At 33.4% G+C, this 23919-nt stretch overlaps 1 protein-coding gene and 1 pseudogene across 1 annotated transcript in view; one reads left to right on the top strand and one right to left on the bottom strand.

The window, feature by feature from the left end:
- Positions 1-23919, bottom strand: part of Hspa4l (heat shock protein family A (Hsp70) member 4 like) — a 46283-nt gene that overhangs the window by 15701 nt on the left and 6663 nt on the right. Inside the window, exons 3-13 of the mRNA XM_026390925.2 lie at positions 20781-20921; positions 17410-17532; positions 14265-14364; positions 13790-13923; positions 11952-12196; positions 11519-11595; positions 10272-10423; positions 9900-10006; positions 7828-7961; positions 5790-5989; positions 1612-1710 (exon numbers count right to left, since the gene is read on the bottom strand). Of these exons, the coding sequence (XP_026246710.2) occupies positions 1612-1710; positions 5790-5989; positions 7828-7961; positions 9900-10006; positions 10272-10423; positions 11519-11595; positions 11952-12196; positions 13790-13923; positions 14265-14364; positions 17410-17532; positions 20781-20921 (1512 nt within the window). The remainder of the gene's footprint in view (positions 1-1611; positions 1711-5789; positions 5990-7827; positions 7962-9899; positions 10007-10271; positions 10424-11518; positions 11596-11951; positions 12197-13789; positions 13924-14264; positions 14365-17409; positions 17533-20780; positions 20922-23919) is intronic.
- LOC113184278 (AP-4 complex subunit sigma-1 pseudogene) lies at positions 23278-23710 on the top strand (annotated as a pseudogene).

The raw sequence follows: 23919 nt of genomic DNA, 5'->3' as shown, positions 1-23919 counted from the left end.
ATCAAACGTTCATCTCCTGATGAAAGGACAAATAATATGTGGTAAATGTTCATCCAATGAAGTATGATTAAGTCCTTTTAAGGAATGAATTATTAACACACCCTACTAACTAGGATGAACACTGACAGCAAGCTTAGGGCAGGAAAACATCAGTAACTATATTCAGGTGAAATATCCATGAAAGACTTATCTATAGAAACTAAAACACATTGATGGTTGCCTAGGACTGGCAGAGAAAAGGTTAGGGGAATGAAGAATTAATGTTGACAATAAGTACAACACTGTTTTGGGGGAAATGAAAATGGCCTGAAACTATGATGCCAGTGGTACACGCTCCATGAATATTCCAAAAATCACTCAACTCCATACTTAAAAAGGGTGAATTGTATAGTCTGCAAACTGTATCTCAAGCTGTTATTTAAAAAAAAAAAAAAAAAAAAAAAAAAACAGGTTAAAATGGAAAAGGTAGAAAAACACTTTTCAGGTTTTAAATAATTTAGAGTGTCTTGATTTAAAACCTGAGGTGCTTTACACAGCTAACCAATACAGATTATATATTCTGTGCAATTTAGAACAATCTGTTGAAGATGATAGAATAGTTATAGCCACAATGGAACTTTCCTTTTTTAAGGTAATGACTAGATGGTAAAATAATTACTCTCAAAGAGTGGAGTAATGACCAGGCATGGTGGCACACAGCTATAATCTGAGTGGCTTAGGAGGCTGAGACAGAAGGATCTCAAGTTCAAAGCTAGCCTCAACAATTTCAGTTCTTAAGCAACTAAGACAGACCCTGTTCCTAAGTAAAATATTTCATAAAAAGGGATGAGGATGTGGCTCAGTGATTCAGGGTTCAATCCCAGGTACCAAAAAATAAATAAATAAAAAAGAAGAAAAAGTGGAGTAATTTATCCTTTCAAAATTTACATTTCAAAATGTTTCTGCAAAAAGAAATACTCTATGCAGCAAACACTTGGAGTGGTTAACTGTGAGTTGCAGAGCACTGCAAACTTAAGTTTCCTTCATCTGACTTGTTTCACCTCAAGCTTTCTGATACTGTTATGACTTAAAAAAAAAAAAAATATATATATATATATATATTAGTTATACATGGGACACAATATCTTTGTTTATTTATTTTTATGGGATGCTGAAGATCAAACCCAGTGCCTCACATGTGCTAGGCAAGCATTCTGCCACTAAACCACAACACCAGCCCTACTGTAAAACTTTTAATGAGAAAGTTACTGAAATATCTGTTCTGTTTTCCTGTGAAAAATAGGATTATACACATATTATTAGGGTCATATTATAAAGCCTCAAATAATGAAAATTGAAATATATTCATTCTGGCTGTAAGTTTTCCATAATTTCCCATAAATCTAACATTAAAAGTATGAAGTGTATTAACCCATCAAGTCCCAAGTTTTCAATTCTGCATACAATATTCAAGTATTATTTCAAATTTACCATTAAGTGGTATATTTATTGTTGAATTTAAAATTTTTATATATGTTCCATATGTGAGAAGATGGGACAATATGTAAACTATCATTATAAAGGAAATAATTCAAAATATAAATCTCAAAAGATAAAACAGAAAAATCAAACCTTTGTTTTGGCTCCTGTATGATCAATTTCCTCTTCTGGGGTATGTTCAGCATGAACTTTTTGATGAACTCCTTCTTCTTGGTCAACCTGCATTTTATCCTAGAAAGAAAATATATAACTGATAATATATGTGGAGTCTTATTAATTTTCTTAAAAAATAAACTATTTTAGGTGGCTATACTGCATGCCTGTAATCCCAGCAATTCAGGGGGCTGAGGCAAAAGGATCTCAAGTTCAAAGGTAGCCTCAGACACTGTCTCAAAATAAAAAAAATAAAAAGGGTTGAGAATCTGGCTCAGTGGCAAAGCACCCCTGGGTTATTCCCAGTAACAAATAGACAAGAAACTACCTTAGAGCTCAAAAGCCTGTTTTCAGATGTGAGAACATGTTTCTCAAATGAGAACAAAAAACAAATCCATTAATAAGTAAAATAAAAAGATGTACTTAATGCCATATGAACAAATCTTGTTTGCATTCACCTGTGACCAAATAAATTGCAAAACACAACAGAAAATTGTTCTTAAACTTATAAAGATACATAAGACCTGGCTTACAAAGAAAGAGAATGTTCAAATTAACAAGAAAAATGTTTATAAGGAAGAAAATGGAAAGATAAAGTGAAAAAGATATGTAATTTATTTCACAAATTCAATCTATATATTAAAAATGTAACAAAATACTGAAGGAAACTCATTGAAACTACATAAAAGATGTCTCTGAATTATTAATTTTTTGTTTTGGTATTGGAGACTAAACCAGGGGCACCCTGACCACTGAGCTACATCCCCAGCCTCCAGCATTTTTTTTTTTAATGTTCAAACAATCTTGCTAAGTTGCTGAGACTGGTGCCAAATTTGCAATTCTCCTTCCTCAGGTTCTCCCTGGGATTAACAGGTGTGTGCTATCATGTCTAGCTAAAATATGAAATTATTATGTCTGAAAAATAAACTTTCAATCTACACCCCCTGCTCAAAATGGACTCTCCACTTGGTAAATAAGTGTAAATAACAGATTTTCCTGAGGACCCTTCTTTCACCAACATCTTTAAGAAAATTTAGAACATAGGAATCCAAATAATTTAGGTCTTCTATATCTAGAATTGAGCAAATATATAATACCCAGAAAGCTTTTTTGAATAAATGGTCACTTGTGCAAAAAAGAAAAATAGATTAGCAGATGACTCTTTGAACAATTATTTCTGATGTTCTAAGACCTTCTTTCTAACACTAGACCCTCCTCAGATCCTGTGATGGTTAAGAGGTGAAAAAGTACTGAGTTGGGGCCACATAAGACACAAATATTTTATTAATGCTAACATGTTAGACAAAAATGTTGTCAACTAAGTGGTCACACTGCTTTATTGCTTAAAATTTTTACTTTGTACATATTGAAAAAAATAATCTCCTCTGTTAAGATTATTTCATCACTATCGTCATTTCATCACTATCACATATTTACCATGCATCCTCAGTTATGTCTCTTGACTATACAGAAGAAAATAATTAAGCCAAATATGGTAAATGTATTTCTAAAACTTCTTGACATTGAGAATCCAACTTTCTGAATTACTTTATCTACTTGTTAAAGTTTTCCTTTGTTGTGTTTTTTTGTTGGTTTTTTTTTTTTTTTTTTTAACAGCATCATCCTCTTTTCTGCCAAGGGCATCAGTAACACATTATCAGTTTAAAAATGGGTCTTTAATATTTTCTTATAAGCCACTGACACATACAATGCTATTGTAGCTTACCAGAAAGTCATTATAATGGCTAAGACTTGAATGGTCCTTAGTGGTTATGATGACAGAAAGGCCAGTCATGCTAGCAGGAATAAAAACTAAGTTCACATATATATGCAAAGGTTCTTAGATCTATATCATGACTACTGCCAAGTCCAAAAGTGAATGTATGTTATCCTTCATAATGATAATTTAGTTCATGTACATATGTGTGTATATATGTATATGAAAAAATTACATAGATGTAAAAAAATTATCTTACAATTAATATAGAATGGTGGTCATTTGTAATGACTTTAAAAAGAATATTCACAGGAATATTATTAATAGTGGGAGAATTAATGGAATCTCTAGATTCTGGCTTCTGTGATTTTTAAACACCTGGGAATTGAGATCATCTTTGAGCTCCTTGCTATATATCCAATCATGCATTTCAGGTACTCTTTTCTTATTTGCTGAATAAGTTAAAAAGCACAGCACTTAAGAATAAAATCCAGAATCACTATCATGAACTATAAGATTTTCCCTTTGATATACCTTCTCAATTTCACTTTTTCTTGCCACTGTCCCCTTCTCTGTTCTTATATCCTATGTATCAGTCACCTTTCTATCTGTTAAAACACAAGGGTTTCCCATTTTTGTGGCCTGTGTACTTGCTATTTCCTCTGCTATAAAAATACCCACTCCTTTTCTGTACAAACTGCTTTTCCATCTTCAAGGCTAATATACCTATTCCTTCCTAGTAAACTTTCATCACTATCACAGGTAATTTTACCACGCATCCTCATTAATTTCCTTTATATTTACATGCCAGCTCATTGCTTCTTGCCTGTCTTTTACGACTAATATGTAAGTTTACAGATTGGTGAGAACCTCTTTTCTAGGTTGTTTTATCAATGGGTCTGAAGCACCTAAAGAGTCTTTACTATATACAAATATTTTAATTAAAAAAGTAAATAAATAGGGTTGGGGTTGTGGCTTAGTAGTATAACGCTTGCCTTGCATATGTGAAGCATTAGGTTCGATCCTCAGTACCACATAAAAACAAGTAAAACAAAAATAAAGGTATTGTGTCCATCTACAACGAAATTAAAAAATAAATAGAAAACCCAAATGGACACGAATTGGGAAATACTTAAATTGTTGTACATTTGCATGATGAACAACATACAGTTGCTCTGATTCCTGGTTCTGTTACATGGTCTAAGGTAACTTCTTAGTATGACTAGATAATGAATGTAAGGAAAGGTATCAATTTTTCTCATATATATATAGTGTATCAATTTTTAGGAAAATCAGAGCTATCTTAGTTTAAAATGGAAAAAAAAGATTCTGCTTTGAATTGGTACATATTTTTTTTTTGGGGGGGTGGCTTTATAATGGATATTTAAGCTTTTTTTAAAAAATTTTCTAAATACAAAATTAAAGAGAAATCCCAGAGAATCTTAATGCTTCTAAGAAATAAAGCACATAGGCTATATTCTACAAAATATACTAAAATCATACCTTTATTATCATGAAGCATGAGAAAATAAACTGACGATTTATTCAACACCTATTTTATCAGCTATGGTAGAGATTTAAAAAGAGATTATATAGATAACATGTGTTCATCAATAATGCTTAATATATGATCCATAATGTTAGCTACCATTCTTTCCCCCTTGAATGTATAAATCATAAAAAGAATATTTAGGAACATCTACTTAGAAATCCCTTATGAAAAATTAATTATCTTCACTAATAGACTAGGACACTTCCTCCTGCTCAATTTAAACAAGAAATATGTAATAATAGATAGTACATGGGCAACATGATGAGGGGGGATGCCACAGTCTTTATAGGAAGTACTTGGTAGAAGGCAAGAAAATCTAGGGTAGATCTTCAAATATGACTGGGAAAAAAAATCTAACAAATACCACTAAAAATAATTTGTGTAATGAAATATAATCAAGTTCCCCTAAGATTCCTTCATTTATAAGTACACTAAGAATTAATTCAGTGTAACGTAACTTTTAATCTTTACTTGAATGTTATTGAATATACAGCATATTCCTTTGCAGATATCCTCTAACTAAATCCTGAAGAAGTCTATTTGTATGCATCTGTGTACAGTGCAAAACTGATTTTGAATTGGTTTTATCTGTACATATCTAGCCACAGAAAATTATACTTTTAATGGAAATGAAGAACTTAGAAAAAAATAATTTCAAACTCACATGCTCTACCTTAATGTTATGAAAGATGCACAAATCTCCTGAAAAGTGTATTACAATGTCAAAAATATGTATCATTTAAATAGAAATCTAAGTTTTTCACTGACCATAACAGAAATTCAAAACAAAATATCAGAAATTAATGTATTCAACCATCAGAATAGCAGTTATAATTAAGATATTGTATGTATTTATCAGGGAAATCTTGAGACAGAATTTCTACATACCACATCATCTTTATTTTCATTCTTAAATGTAGCTTCTGTTTCCATAGGAGAATCACTGTGATCCCCTTCCACATTCTGCTTCTCAATTACCGATGCACTAGCCACACTGAAGATTCCATGGATGTTAACCCGAACTTTAACTTTCACTTTGGAACTATCACCATCAGACTGTGGAAAAACATTCTGAATAGTGAAGCTCCCTTAAGGAAAAAAGAGCTTTGATCAGTACATGAGTTTCAGATAGGGCCTCAGCATATGCTAGACAAGCAGTCGACCTGAGCTACTCCTCAAGCAACCTTTCATTCAATTCTTTTTTTTTTTTTTTTTTTAATATTTATTATTTAGTTTTTGGCAGACACAACATCTTTGTTTGTATGTGGTGCTGAGGATCGAACCCGGGCCGCACGCATGCCAGGCGAGCGCGCTACCGCTTGAGCCACATCCCCAGCCCCTCATTCAATTCTTTATTCACTAATTTTACTACTATCTTTAAGATCTTGTCAAACAATTATATACTAATTACTAAGGGGCAGGTCCTTTCCCCATTAGTATTTTCTTTATATCATAACAAACCTGATATTAAGACTGAAAAAGATTTACTTGCTCAAGATAATCAATGGTAGAAAAACAGTTGCTATTTTAACCTGGGAAAATTTAATTCAAAGGCAATATTTAACTTCTCAATACATTTTAACACTTGTACTCTGAAGCCATTAAACTAAATCCAACTTCTGAGTCTGAAAACAAATTATTACCCTTTTATTTGGTGGGGGGAGGGGGAGGTAACTGGAGATTGAACTCATGGGGACTTGACCACTGAGCCACATCCCCAGCCCTATTTCCCTATTTTGTATTTTGACAGGGTCTCACTAAATTACTTAGGTTCTTGCTTTTTGCTGAGACTGGCTTTGAACTTGTGATCCTTCTGCCTCACCTCTCAAGCTGCCAGGACTATAAGCGTGCGCTAGCAAGCCTAGCATACATTACTTCTTAACTATTGAGTTTTATAAATCATAATCAACCTGGTTAATTCATAAAGCAATTCCACTTTTTTTTGTATTTTTCCTGTAACAAAATTAATGATATACACAGTACAAGAGAGAATATCAGGCAAAAAAATTGGATGGCAAAAAAATCTAGATAACCTTTTGATGAGTTGCATTGTATCCTAACATTCATAAGTTGAAGTTCTAACCATCTTAGTACCTCAGAACACAACTGTATATTTGGAGATAGGGATTTTAAAGAGGTCATTAAAATGGATATCATTAATCCAGTATGAGCAGTGCCCTTATGAAAAGGAGAAATTTGGAAACACACACATACACATATGTGAGAAGACGTGATATCAATATGAAGAAGGTCATCCTTTCTTTACAGCCCTCAGAAGGGACCACAACTGCGGATACCTTGTTTTCAGACTTTCATTTCCACAACTGGGATAATGAATTCGTATTGTTCAAGCCATCTATTTTGCAGAACTTATTATAGCAGTGTAACAAACTAATATAACACTCAATAGTTTGTACACTTTAAATGACATATATGAAATAAGCTATAGTTTCTCTTTTAGTTATCAATATAGAAAAACTTAAAAAACTTAATTATTCCTTCTCTTTGAAATGCTATTAAATTGCATTTTTATGTATGAAGAGATTACTCAATGAAAATAGATATTATCGTCTTCCCACTTTCATGTTAATCTAATAATATTCATTGTAGTTGTTGCCAGTAAAGTTTAAAATCAGAATATAAATTCAGTCTAGCAGCACAACTTCAATTTCATTGAAAAGTTTTTCAATGAAAAGTAACCTTCACACAATGTTTGCAGGCCAATAAGTCAAAATGAATTAAGAATACTCAAACTTGCTGTCATCTTAGAAATAAACCGAGCACTAAAGTACCTATTTATAAAAAAGTACAAATATCTTTAAAAATCCAGAGCTGGTTTAGCTGAAACATCCATTTGTTTCTTTGATTCCACATTATTTATAAAAGGCCAAAAATTCATGGAAAAAAATATTTTGAGTTCTCTTACCAATTCTTGGATCAGGATAAGGCACTTCATGCAAATTAGTATAAAATGCTTCTAGATCAAATGGTTCCTTCTTGTGAAAAGTAATGACTTTTGAGAATGGGGCAGGATGGTTCTTACAAAATACTTCACATTCCCTAAAATACAGTGGGAAAGACTATTTAGAAAACAAAAAGTGTTGCCTATTAACTTAATTACAGATCCATTTCATTCTTAATTCACATGCAGCAACTCCAAGGATCTCTAGGAAAAAGGTTAAAAAACTACTTTGCTTATTACAAACATGAATTTTGACAAGTTTTCAGAATGTCTGTCATAAAAGGACAATTATATACTACTAAAAGGAAAAATTACCTGAATAACTATTTTCCTGAGAATATGCATATTTTAAGTTAAAGATGTAGGGATTATAGGTTTTCTTCTTCTGGTTGATATTTGAGGATCAAGCCCTGCCCACTGACTTCCAAAATACTTACCATATGAAACCCTTTTTATTCCTGTTCCCTTAAGGAAACAAACAAAAACAACAACAAAAAAGAACCCCCCCCCCAAAAAAAAAACCCTTTTATTTGGAAATAAACTCAAAGAAGGATGCAAAAACAGAAGAATGGTCAATGAATACTGCATATCCTTTGCCTAGATTAGGTACTGTTAACATTTTACCCCTTTGTCTTATTATGAGTGAGTGTACACACTCTCTCCTTGGGCATTTTCTCCTCAACAAGAGTGATATCTGGTATGAATGTATACTTAGTAGGTATATTTCTCTGTTGATTCTATCATCCAAATCCCAGTTTTCTCAATTGGTGTAATATTGTCCTTTTAAGTATTTTCTACCTTCCTCTCCAAATACATGAAGGTTTTTTGTTTGTTTGGTACCAGGAGCACATTACCACTGAGCTAAATCCCCAGCCCTTTTTTTATTTTGAGACAGGATCTCACTAAGTTGCTTAGGGCCTTGTAAGTTGCTGAGGCTATCCCTGAACTTGCCACCTTCCTGTCTCAGCCTCCAGAGTAACTGGGTTTACAGGCATGCACCACCACACCTGACCAGGAAGTTTTTTTTTTTGACCCCCAAATTTTAAAATCCACACAACAATTCCCATTCCTTAAATGAGGTTTAAGACTATATAGTAGCCCAGAAACTCACTTTTTAAAACTATGATGATCCTAATACCTTACTTATACAAACTTTAAAAAACTCCAATTTATATAACTTTCCATCCTTGTTTTCAAATATCTACCAATATCTTTTTTCTTACTGTACTTATTTGGATACATTTACTTTCTAATTTAGCTCCCCTATGCTTTTCTTATAATTTTCTTCCTAGATAACTTATAACTTTAAATGATATTAAATTTTACAGAATACTTCTTGCTTTGAAACTGATGTCAAAACAAAGTCATTTAAATATCTTGCAAGTTATAATCCTCCAGTATGTATACTCTGGCTCAATAATTCTCCTCCTACTGCTATTTTTCAGATATTCCAAACTGGACAAGGATATGTGTGCAAAGCTAATAAAAGTGCTTGAAATATAGGAAAAATGTGACTTAATGTAGTGTTTTGGTTCAATTTAATTATTAAGGCATACACAACTATTGAAGAGTTATTTTCTGTTCAGATGGAAAGGTACCTTTTTCTTTTCTTTCTTTCTTTCTTTTTTTTTAAAGAAACAAGCTACACTACAGATATTCAGGTGATCTGATGTGTACTAAATAGAAACATGCTTTTATTTGTGGATATTTGAAGAAAAGACCTGGGACAGCTCTTTTCTTATTATTAAAGATGATTACACCTATAAAATGGGGTAAGGGACTTAGGTTACAGGAAATTCAAGTTTTTTAACATTTTTAGATTCTCATTTTCATTTGTAAGTCAGCATTATATTAAAATTGATATGCACACAGGCCCACATGGCTTACAAGTTACATCATTCTTACATTCACTTTTTTTTTTTTTTACCACTTTGAAAAGTTTTAACACAATTTTAAGAAGTGGACTTAATCCTCTAATTTAGAAAAAGTATGTTATAAAGATTTGGGATAAGCTCTTAAAAAAAAAAAAAACTTACCCAGTTCCATCTTCAAAAGAGGTCTTCCATCTTAATGTAATTGAATAGGGAACCAGGTCTGTTATAGAAAATTCACGCACTTTGAATGCTGGTGACAGAATTGCACACTGAAATAACAAGTATATACCATACTTATATCAGTAAATACATAGTTCCAAGAATCTATAAAATCAGCATTCTTTCAGTGTAATTACAGGCATATTAATCTTATTAGAGCTCAACAATATGAATGAGAACGACAGAAACTTATTAGGAATAATTCCAATGACTTTAGGCCGTTATGTAGTTGGAATACATTATATTAAAAAGGTCCCCTTTTCAGACATAAGACGCATGTTTGCAAAATTCACATTCTGGAATAAAATAACCAACCTGCAATGCACATCCTCTTGCTACAGCTTCATCAGCATTTAGGGTGGTGCTGATGTCCTTAAGGAAGAACTTCGTGATCTGTTCCTTCACTGCAGGAATCCGTGTTGCTCCTCCTACAATTTCTATACTACTTATGTCTTCCCGTTGTAAGTCTGGAAATAAGATGTTTTTCAATGAGAAAAGTAAGATAGCCTTCAAAATTTGCTAATAGATGGCACTGGAAAGTAGATTTTAAAAGGTAAATATTTTACTATGCTCAAAAGATAAAATAGCAGATGTAAACAACTGAAGGCAGAATTAATGTACGTTATCTATGTCATATATACCGGACTTGGTCCAGATGATGGAGTCATCAAAGGACAGAAAAGCTCTTCTTATATTTTAAATGTAGTCAGCCTCCTTTAATTTTCTCACTTTCACCTTACAAACTTCTGTAGGAGGTTTCATTCTGGTTTGTTTTGTTTTGGATACTGGGAATTGAACTCAGGAGGCATTCCACCTTTGAGCTACATCCTCAATTCTTTTAATTTTGAGACAGGGTATTATTGACTTTCCCAGGCCAGCCTTGAATTTGCTTGTTTCTGCCTTGGCCTCTGAAGTACCTGGGATTACATGTGTGCACCACCACACCCAGCTAAATTATGATTGTGTGTGTGAGCATGCACTCACATGAGTGGTAGTGGAGATTGAATTGAGGTTTCCTATATGCCAGGCAAGTAAGTGTTCTACCACTGAGCTACATTCCCAGTATCCTCTATAGAAGGTTTTTTTTCCTTTTCTTTTTTATTAGAGCTTTATTGTTATACATAGTAGTTGGGTTCATCCTGTTCAAACTCATAGCTACATGGAAATCAGTTTCAGTTCATGATTCCTCCCTTTTTCCCTTTCCATCCTCCCTCCCCTCTTGCATTCTCCTTCCTCTACTAGACTTATTGAAGGTATTTTTAATTGCCCACCAAAATTAAATAAATAAAAGTAATCATATCCCCATGATTTAATTAATAATTAAAGTTAAAAGGGCAATTTAAAAATCTTCTATATATACTCACATCTCCAAACAGAACATTGGCTTTATGATGTAAACAATCAAAGGATCAAGTTTTCATAAACTCAGAATTCTAGTGTCCTATCTTATGACTAAAGAATGAATAATTTAATCTAAAATGAGAAATACAAGTCTTCTAAAGAAAGTGAAGTTTTTATTTCCTTTTACTACATGCTACAGTTTTGACAGAATTTCCACTTACTAGCTTGCTCCATTACTGCTTCTAAAGGTGGTTCAACCCTGGCAAAGAGGGAAGCACACAATTGTTCAAATTGAGCCCTGTGAGAAAATACAACAAAACTCATTATATTTGGATAAAAAGTTAAGCATACCTTCTAAAATAACAATTAAAAAATCAAATGTGACTGGACAAGGTGGCACTCGCCTATAATCCCAACAGCTTGGGATGCTAAGGCAGGAGGATCACCAGTTCAAAGCCAGCCTTAGCAAAAAGAGAGGTGCTACCAAACTTGATAAGACCCTCTCTCTAAATTAAATACAAAATACGGCTGGGGAAGTGACTAAGTGATCCAGTGCCCCTGAGTTCAATTCTGGCACAACCCCCTGTCTCCCCAAATCTGATGTGATCTGAACATAATAAGGAAACAATTTTCAAATTGAAAAACACATGGTACCTGTTCATTTTACTAGAAACATCAAGGTCATTCATGAAACACTCAATGTTTAGTGGAAGATCGGATGCATTTGCACTCATTAGCTTCTTGAGTTTTTCGCATTCCTGATACAAACGTAACAAGGCCCGAGAGTTTTCTTTTACATTTATCTTATATTTGGTCTTGAACTCATCACAGAAGTAGTCTACTAAGGCCTCATCAAAGTTCCTGCCACCCAAATATGGGTCAAAGGTAGTAGCCAAGACCTGTTTAATTAAAAAAGCAAAACTAAATTTTGAGAAACAAATTCTTTAAAGAAAAAAATGAGAAAAGAAAAATCTCTAAAATTATAACAAAACAAAGTTAAAGAACTTATCAAAAAAGTTAGATCCATACCATAATAATTCTGAAATAACTGATTACATCTAAAATTTCATTACCTCACATCCTCTTTGATTTTATAATAATACTGAACCAAAAAATCAACTTTGAGAGGAAAAGTTCTAAGCATATATACACAAGAACAAAACAGCTAAAAAAAATGAAAATCTAAAGATACTCAAATATAATTGGTCAGTTAACAGGTCAGGATTTAGGCATTTAAAAAAAATTAAATTAAAAAACATAGTTTTCCAACATAAGAATATAAGAACTTAAGAATACTTCAGAGAGCAAATAAGTAAGCAGAAACAAAATTTTGAAAAGTTTTATGAGCAATAGGCTCCCAGATAGTAGTTTTGTGGAAGGGATGAGCCACAGAACTTCAACCCCACAGAACCCTCCCCCAACCGCCCCAGGGTAAAATAAGTACACACTTAGAGATAATACTAAAAGTGAAACCCACTGTTGGGGATTCAGCTCTTTCTTCACTAGAGCGGGTGAAGGCGGAATGGGAACATCACAAAAGGATGTGAGCATCATCTGAGAGTGATGTCTAATCTACAAACTAGCATGGAAAATTCATGTGCAGACTGCTTATGAAGTCCAGTGTTACGTAAAATTATCTTGGTATGTAACCAGAACAAACATGCATTCTTCTGGAAAGAAGGGCTGTGGGCTTCAAAAAGCTCTCTGATCTTCAAATTATAGTTCACTAAACTCTAAGGTAGCTAAGAGAAAAGCTTAGGAAAGAAAGAAAATGCTTTTTAAATTAAGTTAAAATTTAAGGTTAAAGGTCAAGAATTAAACCAATTCACATAAAAAACAACTCCATATTTAGCATGAGTCGTTTATTTCCCTTTAATTTGTGGATTATAAGGGATGTTGTTATAGTACTATATACTGCAGGATAAAAGGCTCTTTCAGAGTTGGATAAACAAAAGCACTTTATCTTCCAAGTACTCTACTCACATGCATAACGGAGAGAACTTGCCTAAATCTGGACAAATAGTCAACATGAAAACAAATATAAAACAAAATATAGATTATAAAAACATGAGGTTAATAATGCTATATTATAGAATATTACTATAAGGACTCCCAGATAGAAAGTTTTCTAAAAACAATATGAATTATTTTAGAAAGTAGTTCCTATAAGTTTATTTACGGACACTTTATGTTCCCAGATAGCAGATTTAACACCTTAACAAGAAAGTAATAATGATAAAAATAGCTAACACATATAGCTTCTGCTATATGCCAGGCTTCCAAGCATTTGCTATGTGTTAACTTGCTCTATTCTCAAAAATTCTAGGAGGCAGTTACTGATATTATCCTTAGACAAAGAAACTAAAGTTTAGAAAGGTTAAGGTCACAGTTTTTAAAGGGCAGAGCCAAGATTTAAGCCCAGTCATTAAAGTTCTCTATATAGTCTGTGCTCTTAATAATAAGTTAATACAGCAAATCATTTATTTACTTACTTTAAGTTTTCCTTTGTTAAAAGCACAAACCGAGACCTGATAGGCAGAATGTCCCATATCAATAAATACTACATTTCTTGGTTTCTCATCTAACGGGGGAAGATCCTGTTTATAAATTCCATATGCTAGTGCAACTGTGTAAGAACAAAGAATTGGGTTAATTCTAGTATAGCAATTACTTGGAAAACACGAGATAAGTCACTTACTGTACTTTAATATACAGTACAGTAATATATACTATTAGTTTCAAAGTTAAATTTTTCCCTACTATCTACAACTGTATAATAATCATATCTAATCTAAAGCAATTAAAACAAATTTAACCTCTGCCAAAATGTAATATTCCAAAGCAAGTGGCTTATAAGAATCAGCATATTACAAAAAAGAAAAAGAAAAACGTTGTTACTCATTGGAAAAAAACTGTTTAACAGTACTTTTCTTACAGTGACTTTCAAATTACAGAGTGTGTGCTTACCTGCAGTAGTTTCATTCATCAATCTTAAACAATTTAAGCCTGCAACCTGAGCTGCAGCCATCACAGATCTTCTCTCAGCATCAGTGAAAAAGCTAGGAATCTGATATTTAAAAACAATAATCAAGTATATCAGTTTGATGTAACAGATTTTATTATTTGAAAATGTAAACACTAAACTTGCGTGTAATTTAAGACAAAGTGTATTAATTAAATAAATGAGGAAGAATACTAGTGCTAGTTTTTTTAAGTTTGACCATTTCTGTACCATAAAGATTTGACTTAACATATGAATACTAATTTAAACGTAATTAGTAACGTGGCAGGACTGCCAAAATTCTATTAGTTTAAACACTGCCATGTTAGTCTAGCTGCTATGATTTGGGTGTTGCTTGTCCCCAAAAGGTCCATGTGTTGGAAACTCAGTTCTCACTGTGGACCTTTAAAGGGGTGGGGCCTACTGGGATCCTTAGGTCAATGAGGGGACATGCTCTAGAAAGGAACTGTGGGACCCAATCTCTTTGGCTTCCAGTTTAGCAATGTGAGCCTGCCTTCCACAAACACTCCTGCCAAGACACTGTTAGGCACTCTAATTAGAGGCCAAACTAATGTGGCCACCTCATTATGGACTTTTAGCCTAAGATATCTGTTTTCTTTATCAAGTTAGTCTGGCTGAGGTATCCTGATAAAGTAATGAAAAACATACCAATACACTCAACTATTAAAACAATGTTTGTTCATCTTTAATAAATGAAAAATTGAAAACTCAAAAGATTGCTAAAATTAAGTTCAATATGTCTCTATACCAGAATCTTATGTAGAAACAGATTTGCACAGTCATGGTGTATCATTACTGCATTTAAAAGGGGTGTGTGTGTGTGTGCAGGCGGGGCATACATATAGCACAATTTCATTTGTGTGTTTGTGTGCGCGTGCATAACTTAAAGAATAAAAATCCTAATTAAAACAAATTTTAAAAAGAATAAAATTTCCATAGTTTAAAATGATCTTACTTCCAAGGAGAGGAATTACATATTATGACAAAGTTATGGTGAACATATGTATTTCTTCTACAATCACCAACAAACAAATACATTTCTACTAAAAATTAAATTCAGGCTTAAAGCTTATAAAGATTTATATATTTTTACTCTGTCAAAACTAAGAAGGACTTTTAGCTCACAAATTTCTAAAAGGCTATTTAAGTATATTCATGTACAAAATAATTGGGGCCCCTCAAATTTTATCATTTTTTGAATTTACAAATTTCATTTAACTGATTTTAGAACAACGTCCAATACACAGGACACTTATAAAAACATAATAGGTTAACAAAAGGAAAGACTCTGAATTTTGTTTGAAAAGCTGACTTACCCTGATTTGCTACTGACAAAAATACAAATCATAGTGTATAATTAATTTAATATTCATTTACTTGCCCATGTAGAGCTCACATTGTGTTTACTGTACTAACCACAAAGTTAAGCATAAGTTTGTATTACTTTGTTCTGACATAAAAGTAAAAGTAGAGTGAAATTAAGAAGGAATTTGAACTTAAGATGGATTTTTTAAAAAATGTGCACCATTCTGATATATACATTCAAGAGACAATAAATATTAACTAAAGAGTTGTAAGTATGGGCTTAGGAATTAACTATCCCTACACCTCAATTTTTATTAAAAACAAAAAACAAACAAACAAAAAAAAAACCCAAACAACTTTTTTCTTTGGCAATACTGGGACTGAATCCAGGGGTACTAACTATATCACTGAGCTACACCCCCAGCCCTTTTTCATTTATTTTGAGACACAGTCTGATGAAGTTGCCAAGGCTGGCCTCAAACTTACAATCCTTCTGCCACTGGGATGACAGGCATGCACCACCTTGCCTTAGTTGCCTTGCATTTTTTTTTAATGTTTATTTTTAGGCATAAAATTGGGATGAATAATATCTACTTCAAAGTGTGTTTCTGACAAAAAGGTTAATGTATATAAAATGTTTAAAATAGCAAAAATCAAACAATAATAATCTCTTTTATTTACCAGTTTTAAATGGCTAGAAAATGAATATTAAACTCCGTTTTTCTCTCATAAAAATTTCCAAATGCTGTTGAAAAAGATTTATATAGCCAAGTTTTAATAATATTCACATTTGGGTGAAAAAATTTAAACTGAAAACCAACTACATTCAATGGGGTCTCAAGAGCAAAGCTAAGGTAAACAATTATATTTATTGTTTAGAATACAAAAGAGACCAATAGGTTAGAAGGGGGTGGGGTTCTGGCAAAGATGAGGGTAAGGGGAGGTTTGTGAGGAGGAAAATTGACCAAATGATATGCATGTACCAATAAGCCATAACAAAACCAACCATCCTGTACAAAATTTATGAATTTTAAAAAAGCACATGAGATTAAAAAAAAATCCTTCAAGAAAGATCTTTACAGCTGGGCACAATGGTACATGCCTGTAATCTCAGCAACCAAGGAAGGAGGATCACAAGTTCAAGGCCAGCCTTAGCAACTCAGCAAGATCCTGTCTTACAATTGAAAAAAAGGTGGGGATGTGGCTCAATGGTTACATGCCCCTGAGTTCAATCCCCAATACCAAAACAACAATAAAAACAAAAACAAAAACAACCTTACATTCACATAATATACACAATTTCAGATTCCCAACTGGGATTTGCAACCTATGCCATAAAACATTAAGGTCCTCAGACATGGGAAGTTAGGTGTTATTTGGGAAAAGTCTTTAAGTGGTACCAGTAATACATACCTTAGTATTTGGGGCACAAGCTTGAACCCAGGGGTGCGTCAACATCCCCAGTCCCTTTTAAAAATTTTTTGTATATTTTGAGACTGGGTCTCATTATGTTGCTGAGACTGGCCTCAAACTTAAAATGCTTCTGCCTTGGCCTCCTGAGTTGCTGGAATTCACATACATTAAGTTTCCCTGATTATTACAAGTGACATATTATATTAAGTTCAATCTAGAACTTTAGCAAATAATTTTTTTTAATGGAAAAGTCAAAATGAACTTAAGGTTATTTTCTGGGTAAGGGATGAAAAGTATAAAGGGGAAAAACATTTCTATCATTAACGGATTAACATTTCTTGAGAAAATATGATTTACTGAAGTAAAACTTACTGAAATCACACAGTCAGCCACTGGTTTCTTCAGGGCATTTTCTGAAGTCTCTTTAAGCTTGGCCAACAGCATTCCAGTAACTTGCTCAATTGCAAAAGGTCTGTCTTCTTCTAGATACCGCACCTTAAACCAAAAGTTAAGTTATTTGAGTCGTTTATTTATCCAACAAATACCTTGTGAATGAACATCTATTCTATATGTGACATACAACAGTAAAAAAGATAAGAAGTCCTGGGCTTAAGAAAGTTTTATTCCAAAAAGACTGTCACTCTGAAATTATGACTTCATTAAAAACAGTACCATCTCATTTCTGAGGTCCTACTATTTCAACACATACAATTACATCCTAGTAGATTATTTTCTAGTGGCCCTACTGTCTTACATCCTCCACCTCGCCCCAAGCAATTTTTATTTTTACTATATCATATTTTCCAACCATGATAAATTAAAGAACAAGAAAACAATTTTTCCTTTGAAAATAAGAACGCTTCGTGGATTTAAAATGAAAACTTCAGTCAGAAAATGAAATCATCAGGAAAAAAAACTCCATATTAAAAAAAAAAAAAGGAAAAGGGGAGGGAGGGGAGAGGAAGGGGCATGTAGGTAGGAAAGATGGTGGAATGCGATGGACATCATTACCCTAGGAACATGTATGAAGACACGAATGGTGTGTACAATGAGAAATGAAAAATTGTGCTCCATTTGTGTACTATGAACTGATGAACTGAGATGCATTGTCATGTATAACAAATTAGAGTAAATTTTTTTTAAAAAAGGAAGTTTCTGGGACAACTATGAATTAAAGATTGAAATTTTAAAAATTACTTGTTTAGACCAAAAAAGTGCTTATTTTATACATTATTTAAGGCTAGGCTGGCATTTAGGCACACCAAATCAAACTTGACAAAAGCTTCTTGACCAAGGAATCCTGAGGGACCTGTACTTGTCAAGTATCAAACCTTTGTGACAATCACAAAATTTAAAAGCAATAGAAAGCTAAGTTTAGAAGCCACAAAACATAACTATTTAATTCACTGAGGCTCTTATCTTTTACTTCTGGATCCCCAGAGTAAATAATTTTATTTCATAATGCTGACATTTGGAAGACTTCTGGAAAAAACTCTAAAGCAGCACAATGTATTTGGGTATAGCTCAAATGTGTATATAAATATAATGATGTAAGATTTGCTTTGAGAGGCTGGGGTTATGGCTCAGTGGTAGAGCGCTTGCCTTGCACATGCAAAGCCCTAGGAGTTCAATCCCCAGCACCACATAAGAGGGCTGGGGATGTGGCTCAAGCGGTAACGCACTCCCCTGGCATGCGTGGGGGGCTGAGTTCGATCCTCAGCACCACATAAAAATAAAAAAAAATAAAGATGTTGTGCCCACCGAAAACTGAAAAATAAATATTAAAAATTTCTCTTTAAAAAAGATTTCCTTTGAATCATACCTGAAATTGATATCCACTTGTGTCCATTTATAAGAAAGTTCAAAAACAAATACTGTAAAAAAATAAAAAAATAAATAAAACAAACCAAAGAAGAGAGGAGAAATAAACCCTAATAAAATAAAGAAAAATTGAATCAAATACCATGATCTGAGTGTTGTCTATGGGGGTACCATAGTATAGCATTCCTTTGCATAAAAATATTTTAAAAGGTGAAAAAAACCAGCAAATCATATTCAAATGCATGTATAAAAAATAACTGAATAAAATTCACAAAGTTGAACACTGAAAATCTTAAAGTCTTCAAAAGATGAAGACTATTCCAACACAGGACTGACTGGCATTTTCAAAACCTTCTCAAACATAAAAGTATGTGGGAATTCCATCAAAATAAAGAAAGATTAGTAAAGTAGAGAAGGGTGGGGGTTGAGGAGGAGGAACAGGAGGACAGGATAAAGGAAAAACAGTGGACTGAATGTGACCTAACTTTCCTATGTACATATATAAACATGCCATAGTTAATCTAACCTTTATGTATATGCACAAGACACTAACAGATCAGGAGAGTAGAGGAAGGGAACAGGGGAAGGAGGACTGGGGTCAGGAGAAGTACTGTGAATTACAACAAATTATATTCCACAATTTTATAACTGTCAAAATGAATTCTAATGTTATGTATTTAAACTAAAAAGAATCAGAATTTGTTTAAAAAGATTAAGTTTAAAATACTTACTTACTGTACTTCCTGTGTTATTATGGGGAAAAGAACAAAATTCTTTTCACCTAGACTCTCATTATAAATATATTCGATACTAAAAATTTTGTGTGGCTTTCTTTAAAACTATTCTGTTTATATCAGCCTATTATAAACAAAGCACTATTTATTTTCATGTTAAACAATAAAAGAAAAGGAATTTTTAATTAGTTTAACCTAGAACAGAATAAAATTGCTTTAAATAACCATTAAGCAGAGCTGTTCAGATCTACAGGATACCTGAATTTATTTTCTATCTCATTTGTTGTCTTAACCCTTCTAGTTTCCTAGTCCATAAGCCTTGATCTTCAATTTCACCTACAACATAGCACTGATAACTACATCTAACTGCAAAACATTTTCATCACCCCCCAGAAGTTTTATACTGGTTAGTTTTTACTCCCCAGCTCAATTCCCCCTTCATCCTTAATAGTCACTAATCTACTTTCTGCCTCTATGGATACACCCTATTCTAGACATTGCAAATAAACGGGCTCATACTATATGTTTTCAAAGTTCATACATGTTGTAAGTACACATTAATACTTCCTTTATTTGGCCAAACAATATTCCACTGTATTCATATATCCTATTTGGTTTAACCATCTATTATTTGCTTAGATCACCTGAATTGTTTCCACTTTTTGTTCATTATAAATAATGCTATTATGAATATTCATGTGCAAATTTTTGTATAGACACATTTCAATTTTCTTCAGTACATACTAAAAGAGTGCAATTACTGGGTCATAATGATAACTGTGTTTTCAGGCATCCCATCAGTTTCTGATAAACCCATTTTTTAAAAACTGGTCTTAAACTTATTGTTTCAGGATATAGAATTAAAAATCAAGGCTCCATCTTTTGGAAGAACAATTTCTTTTACACTTCTCATTACATTAAGTTTCTTGAAAATTAGAAAATCTTATAGTAATTAACATATTTTCTGGATCTACTCTTCTAAATCACATGTGCCTCTGCTTTGTCCACTAAAAGTTGTTAATTTCTTCCTTGACAAGAGCATTATTTGAATTTAAAAGTTATTATTAAAATTGGATTTTTTTTTTTTGCATTCACTAAATTACAAAAACTGCCCATCTCTTGGTAGTATGGTGTATGTACTGTATCCAGTCAGGAGATATAATTGTATTCTAGGAATACACAACTTACCTTAATTCCTGCACTTCCATTGGGCATCTTCTGCAGTTCATAAGGAAGCCTGACTCTTTCAGTTTGCACAATGGGATCATCAAATGATCGCCCGTGAAGTTTTTTGAAGCCATGAATTGTATTTCTTACATTTGTGACTATCTGTTGGGAGTAAACATTCAAATTATTTATCAATGACTTAATGAATATAAAATAAAATACTATCCTAATACTTAAAACCATGTCCCTTTTTCTTATATACACACCCAGGCTCAGACATATACTTTTTCATTTTCCTGGTTTCCAATTCGCAGTAAAGTTATAATGAGAAAGTTATGCATTTTAACTATCACCTCCCAAATGCCCCTCTGACGTCTCCAAAAGAGAGAGGGAACAAAATTTAAAACTTTCCAATAATAAAAGTCTACCTATAATTAAATTCATCCCTTCATTATCCTCAATACTTCTACTCCAGTGAATTAGTATTTCTGATTTCTTCTTCTTACCACTCTCATTTCTATTTTTGTTTAAACTGTTTCTATTTTTGGTACAGTTTTCTTTTCTTAATATTTAATTCACTGTGAAATGAATTAGGAGTACTCTCATGTATTAGTATGCTGCCTGCACTGCTGAAACTTGCTTTTAGGCAAGTAAATTAAACCCCTTCCATGTAGCATGATGTGAAGTTCAAGTATTTTAATTTGTAAATGTCTTGTAGTCTGCAACAACTTTTTTTTTTTTAAAGAGTACGTAGTTCAAACTATAGACTGTTACTAAGATCCAGTACCTGCCCTCCTAGTGACTCTGAAAGCCAAAAAGATCTTGATCTTCTATTATGAGGTGAAAACTACAATGATGTCGTTACTATGTTGGTGAGCTCTTAGAAGAACTGACTTTATGGGTTGGTTTCTTTTTAGTACTGGGGACTGATCTCAGGGGCACTCAGAAACTGAGCCACATCCCCGGCCCTATTTTGAATTTTATTTAGAGACAGGGTTTCATCGAGTTACTTAGCACTTTACCATTATTGAGGCTGGCTTTAAACCCCCTACCCCAGCCTCCTGACCTGCTGGCATTACAGGTGTGCACCACTGCCAACTGGCGTGGGTTGGTTTCTTTTGACTATCTATGATACACTTAGATCAGCCTGAATGTGAGAGGAAAACTCAAAATAAAAACATTCCTCCACCCAATCTTGGGGATTGAACTCAGAGGCACTCTACAAGTGAGCTAAACCCACAACCCCCACTTTTTTATGTGTGTATTTATCTTTTAGTTGTAGGTGGAAAATATCTTTATTTCATTTTTATGTGGTGCTGAGGCTCAAACCCAGTGCCTCACAGATGCTAGGTGAGTGCTCTACCACTGAGCTACAACCCCAGATCCCCTTTCTTATTTTCATTATGAGATTAAAGTCTTGATAGGTTGCCCAGACTGGCCTCAAACTTGGAATCCTGCCTCAGCCTCCTTGCTGGGTTGAGATTACAGGTGTGTGCAATCGTGCCAGGATATAAACACTCTCACATACAGGGCAATTATAAAAAGATGGGTATGGCAAACATCATAACCAAAACATCCCCAGATAAATGAGTCAATTATTCTGTCCTAAGTGAAAAATAAAACCCATTGAAGAAAATTTCAAAAGTAAGAGACAACCCAGGTATACATATGAAATGTAAGAAATAACTGTTACATGTTTTTGGTGAATGGAAGTTAAAAAAAAGAAAAAGCAATGTTACACATTGTTAAGTTATATTCTACTGATTAGCATTTCAGTTGAAATTACTTAAATTCAAAGTTTTCCTGAATTTAATTTACAAAGGGAAGCAGAGACCAAAGAGGATTTCAACAAAACACAGATGCATTTAAGTAGGCTGGAAATAATAACAGAGTTTATATACCCTTTATTATCATTAAGCATGAAAATGTGAGTTGGTCTATAAAAAGGATACCTGATCGATTAGTGTCTTAGTATATCATCCTATAAATAGGACACAGGGCAAATATTATATCTGGGATGCTAGGACAAAATGGGTTAAACAAATTCCACATATAGTGATAGCAACATGGGATTACCCTGGTGGGTAACCCCCACATTCTTTTACAAGAACATTGCTTACTAGTCACTGAAGTGCATTTCTAGATAGAGTATCTGTCATAGAAAGTGACTATACTAGGAAAAATTAATGTCACACAGCAGTATACCCTAACTTTATAACTAAAGACTTTAAAAATTCAAGGAATTTATACAATTCAAAACAAAATACATCTAATAAAATACAGGCCCCGGAGAAGCCCCCGCAGATGCCATACTAAAAGCCAAAATGGCTGCCCCAAGGAAGCCCATACCATGTGGCTAGTGAGGGTTGGGGAATAAGCTTCAGCAGGAAAGGGGGAGGGGTATTCTAGGAAAACCCATCACAGGATCATCATCCCCGAGCCACACAGGTTCCAATGACAGCCATCCCTTGCTATAACTTTTAATCTGTATTTGGAAAAACACTGGTCAGGAAAAAAAATGCTAAAATTTTTCCTTACGGTGAATAAACAAGGCCAGACCTGACTTTCTAAGCACCATGAGCATGTGGAGATTAATAAGCGTGCTCTTCTGGAAACAGAAGTCATAAAGAGCTGTCTCCGGATCCAATGAACAATGCTCTTTCATTGAATATAAGGATTTTAAGCTGATATATCGGCAATATGCAGCTCTCTTCATTGTGGTTGAAGTTATAATGACACTGAGAATGAGATGGCTATTATGAATTCATTCACATTTTGTCGAAGTTTTAGACGAGTACTTCAGCCGAGTGACTGAACCAGATATAACGTTTAATTTGGATAAAGTACACACCATTTTGGAGGAGATGGTGTTAAACGGCTGCATTGTGGAAACTAACCGGGCAAGAATTCTTGCTCCTCTACAAATTCTTGACAAGATGTCAGAAAGCTGAATAGAAGGCTCTGCCAGATAGCATCAATTTATAGGAAATGTGAAGACCATTTGAAAAGAATCTGGAAGACTACCTATTACAAAATGAGGTACCCTTCCAAACAATATGAATAGGTATTTTCCACAGTTCCTAAATGGAAAATAAAGCTATTTTAAAATATGTACAAAGAAAAATCTTCTCTTAACTGAGGCAAGTTTTATTTTCAGTAA

This window comes from Urocitellus parryii, chromosome 10 (genome assembly GCF_045843805.1).
Source record: "Urocitellus parryii isolate mUroPar1 chromosome 10, mUroPar1.hap1, whole genome shotgun sequence".
In the NCBI taxonomy this organism is placed as follows: Eukaryota; Metazoa; Chordata; class Mammalia; order Rodentia; family Sciuridae; genus Urocitellus; species Urocitellus parryii.
This window is presented reverse-complemented; position numbering and strand designations above follow the sequence as displayed.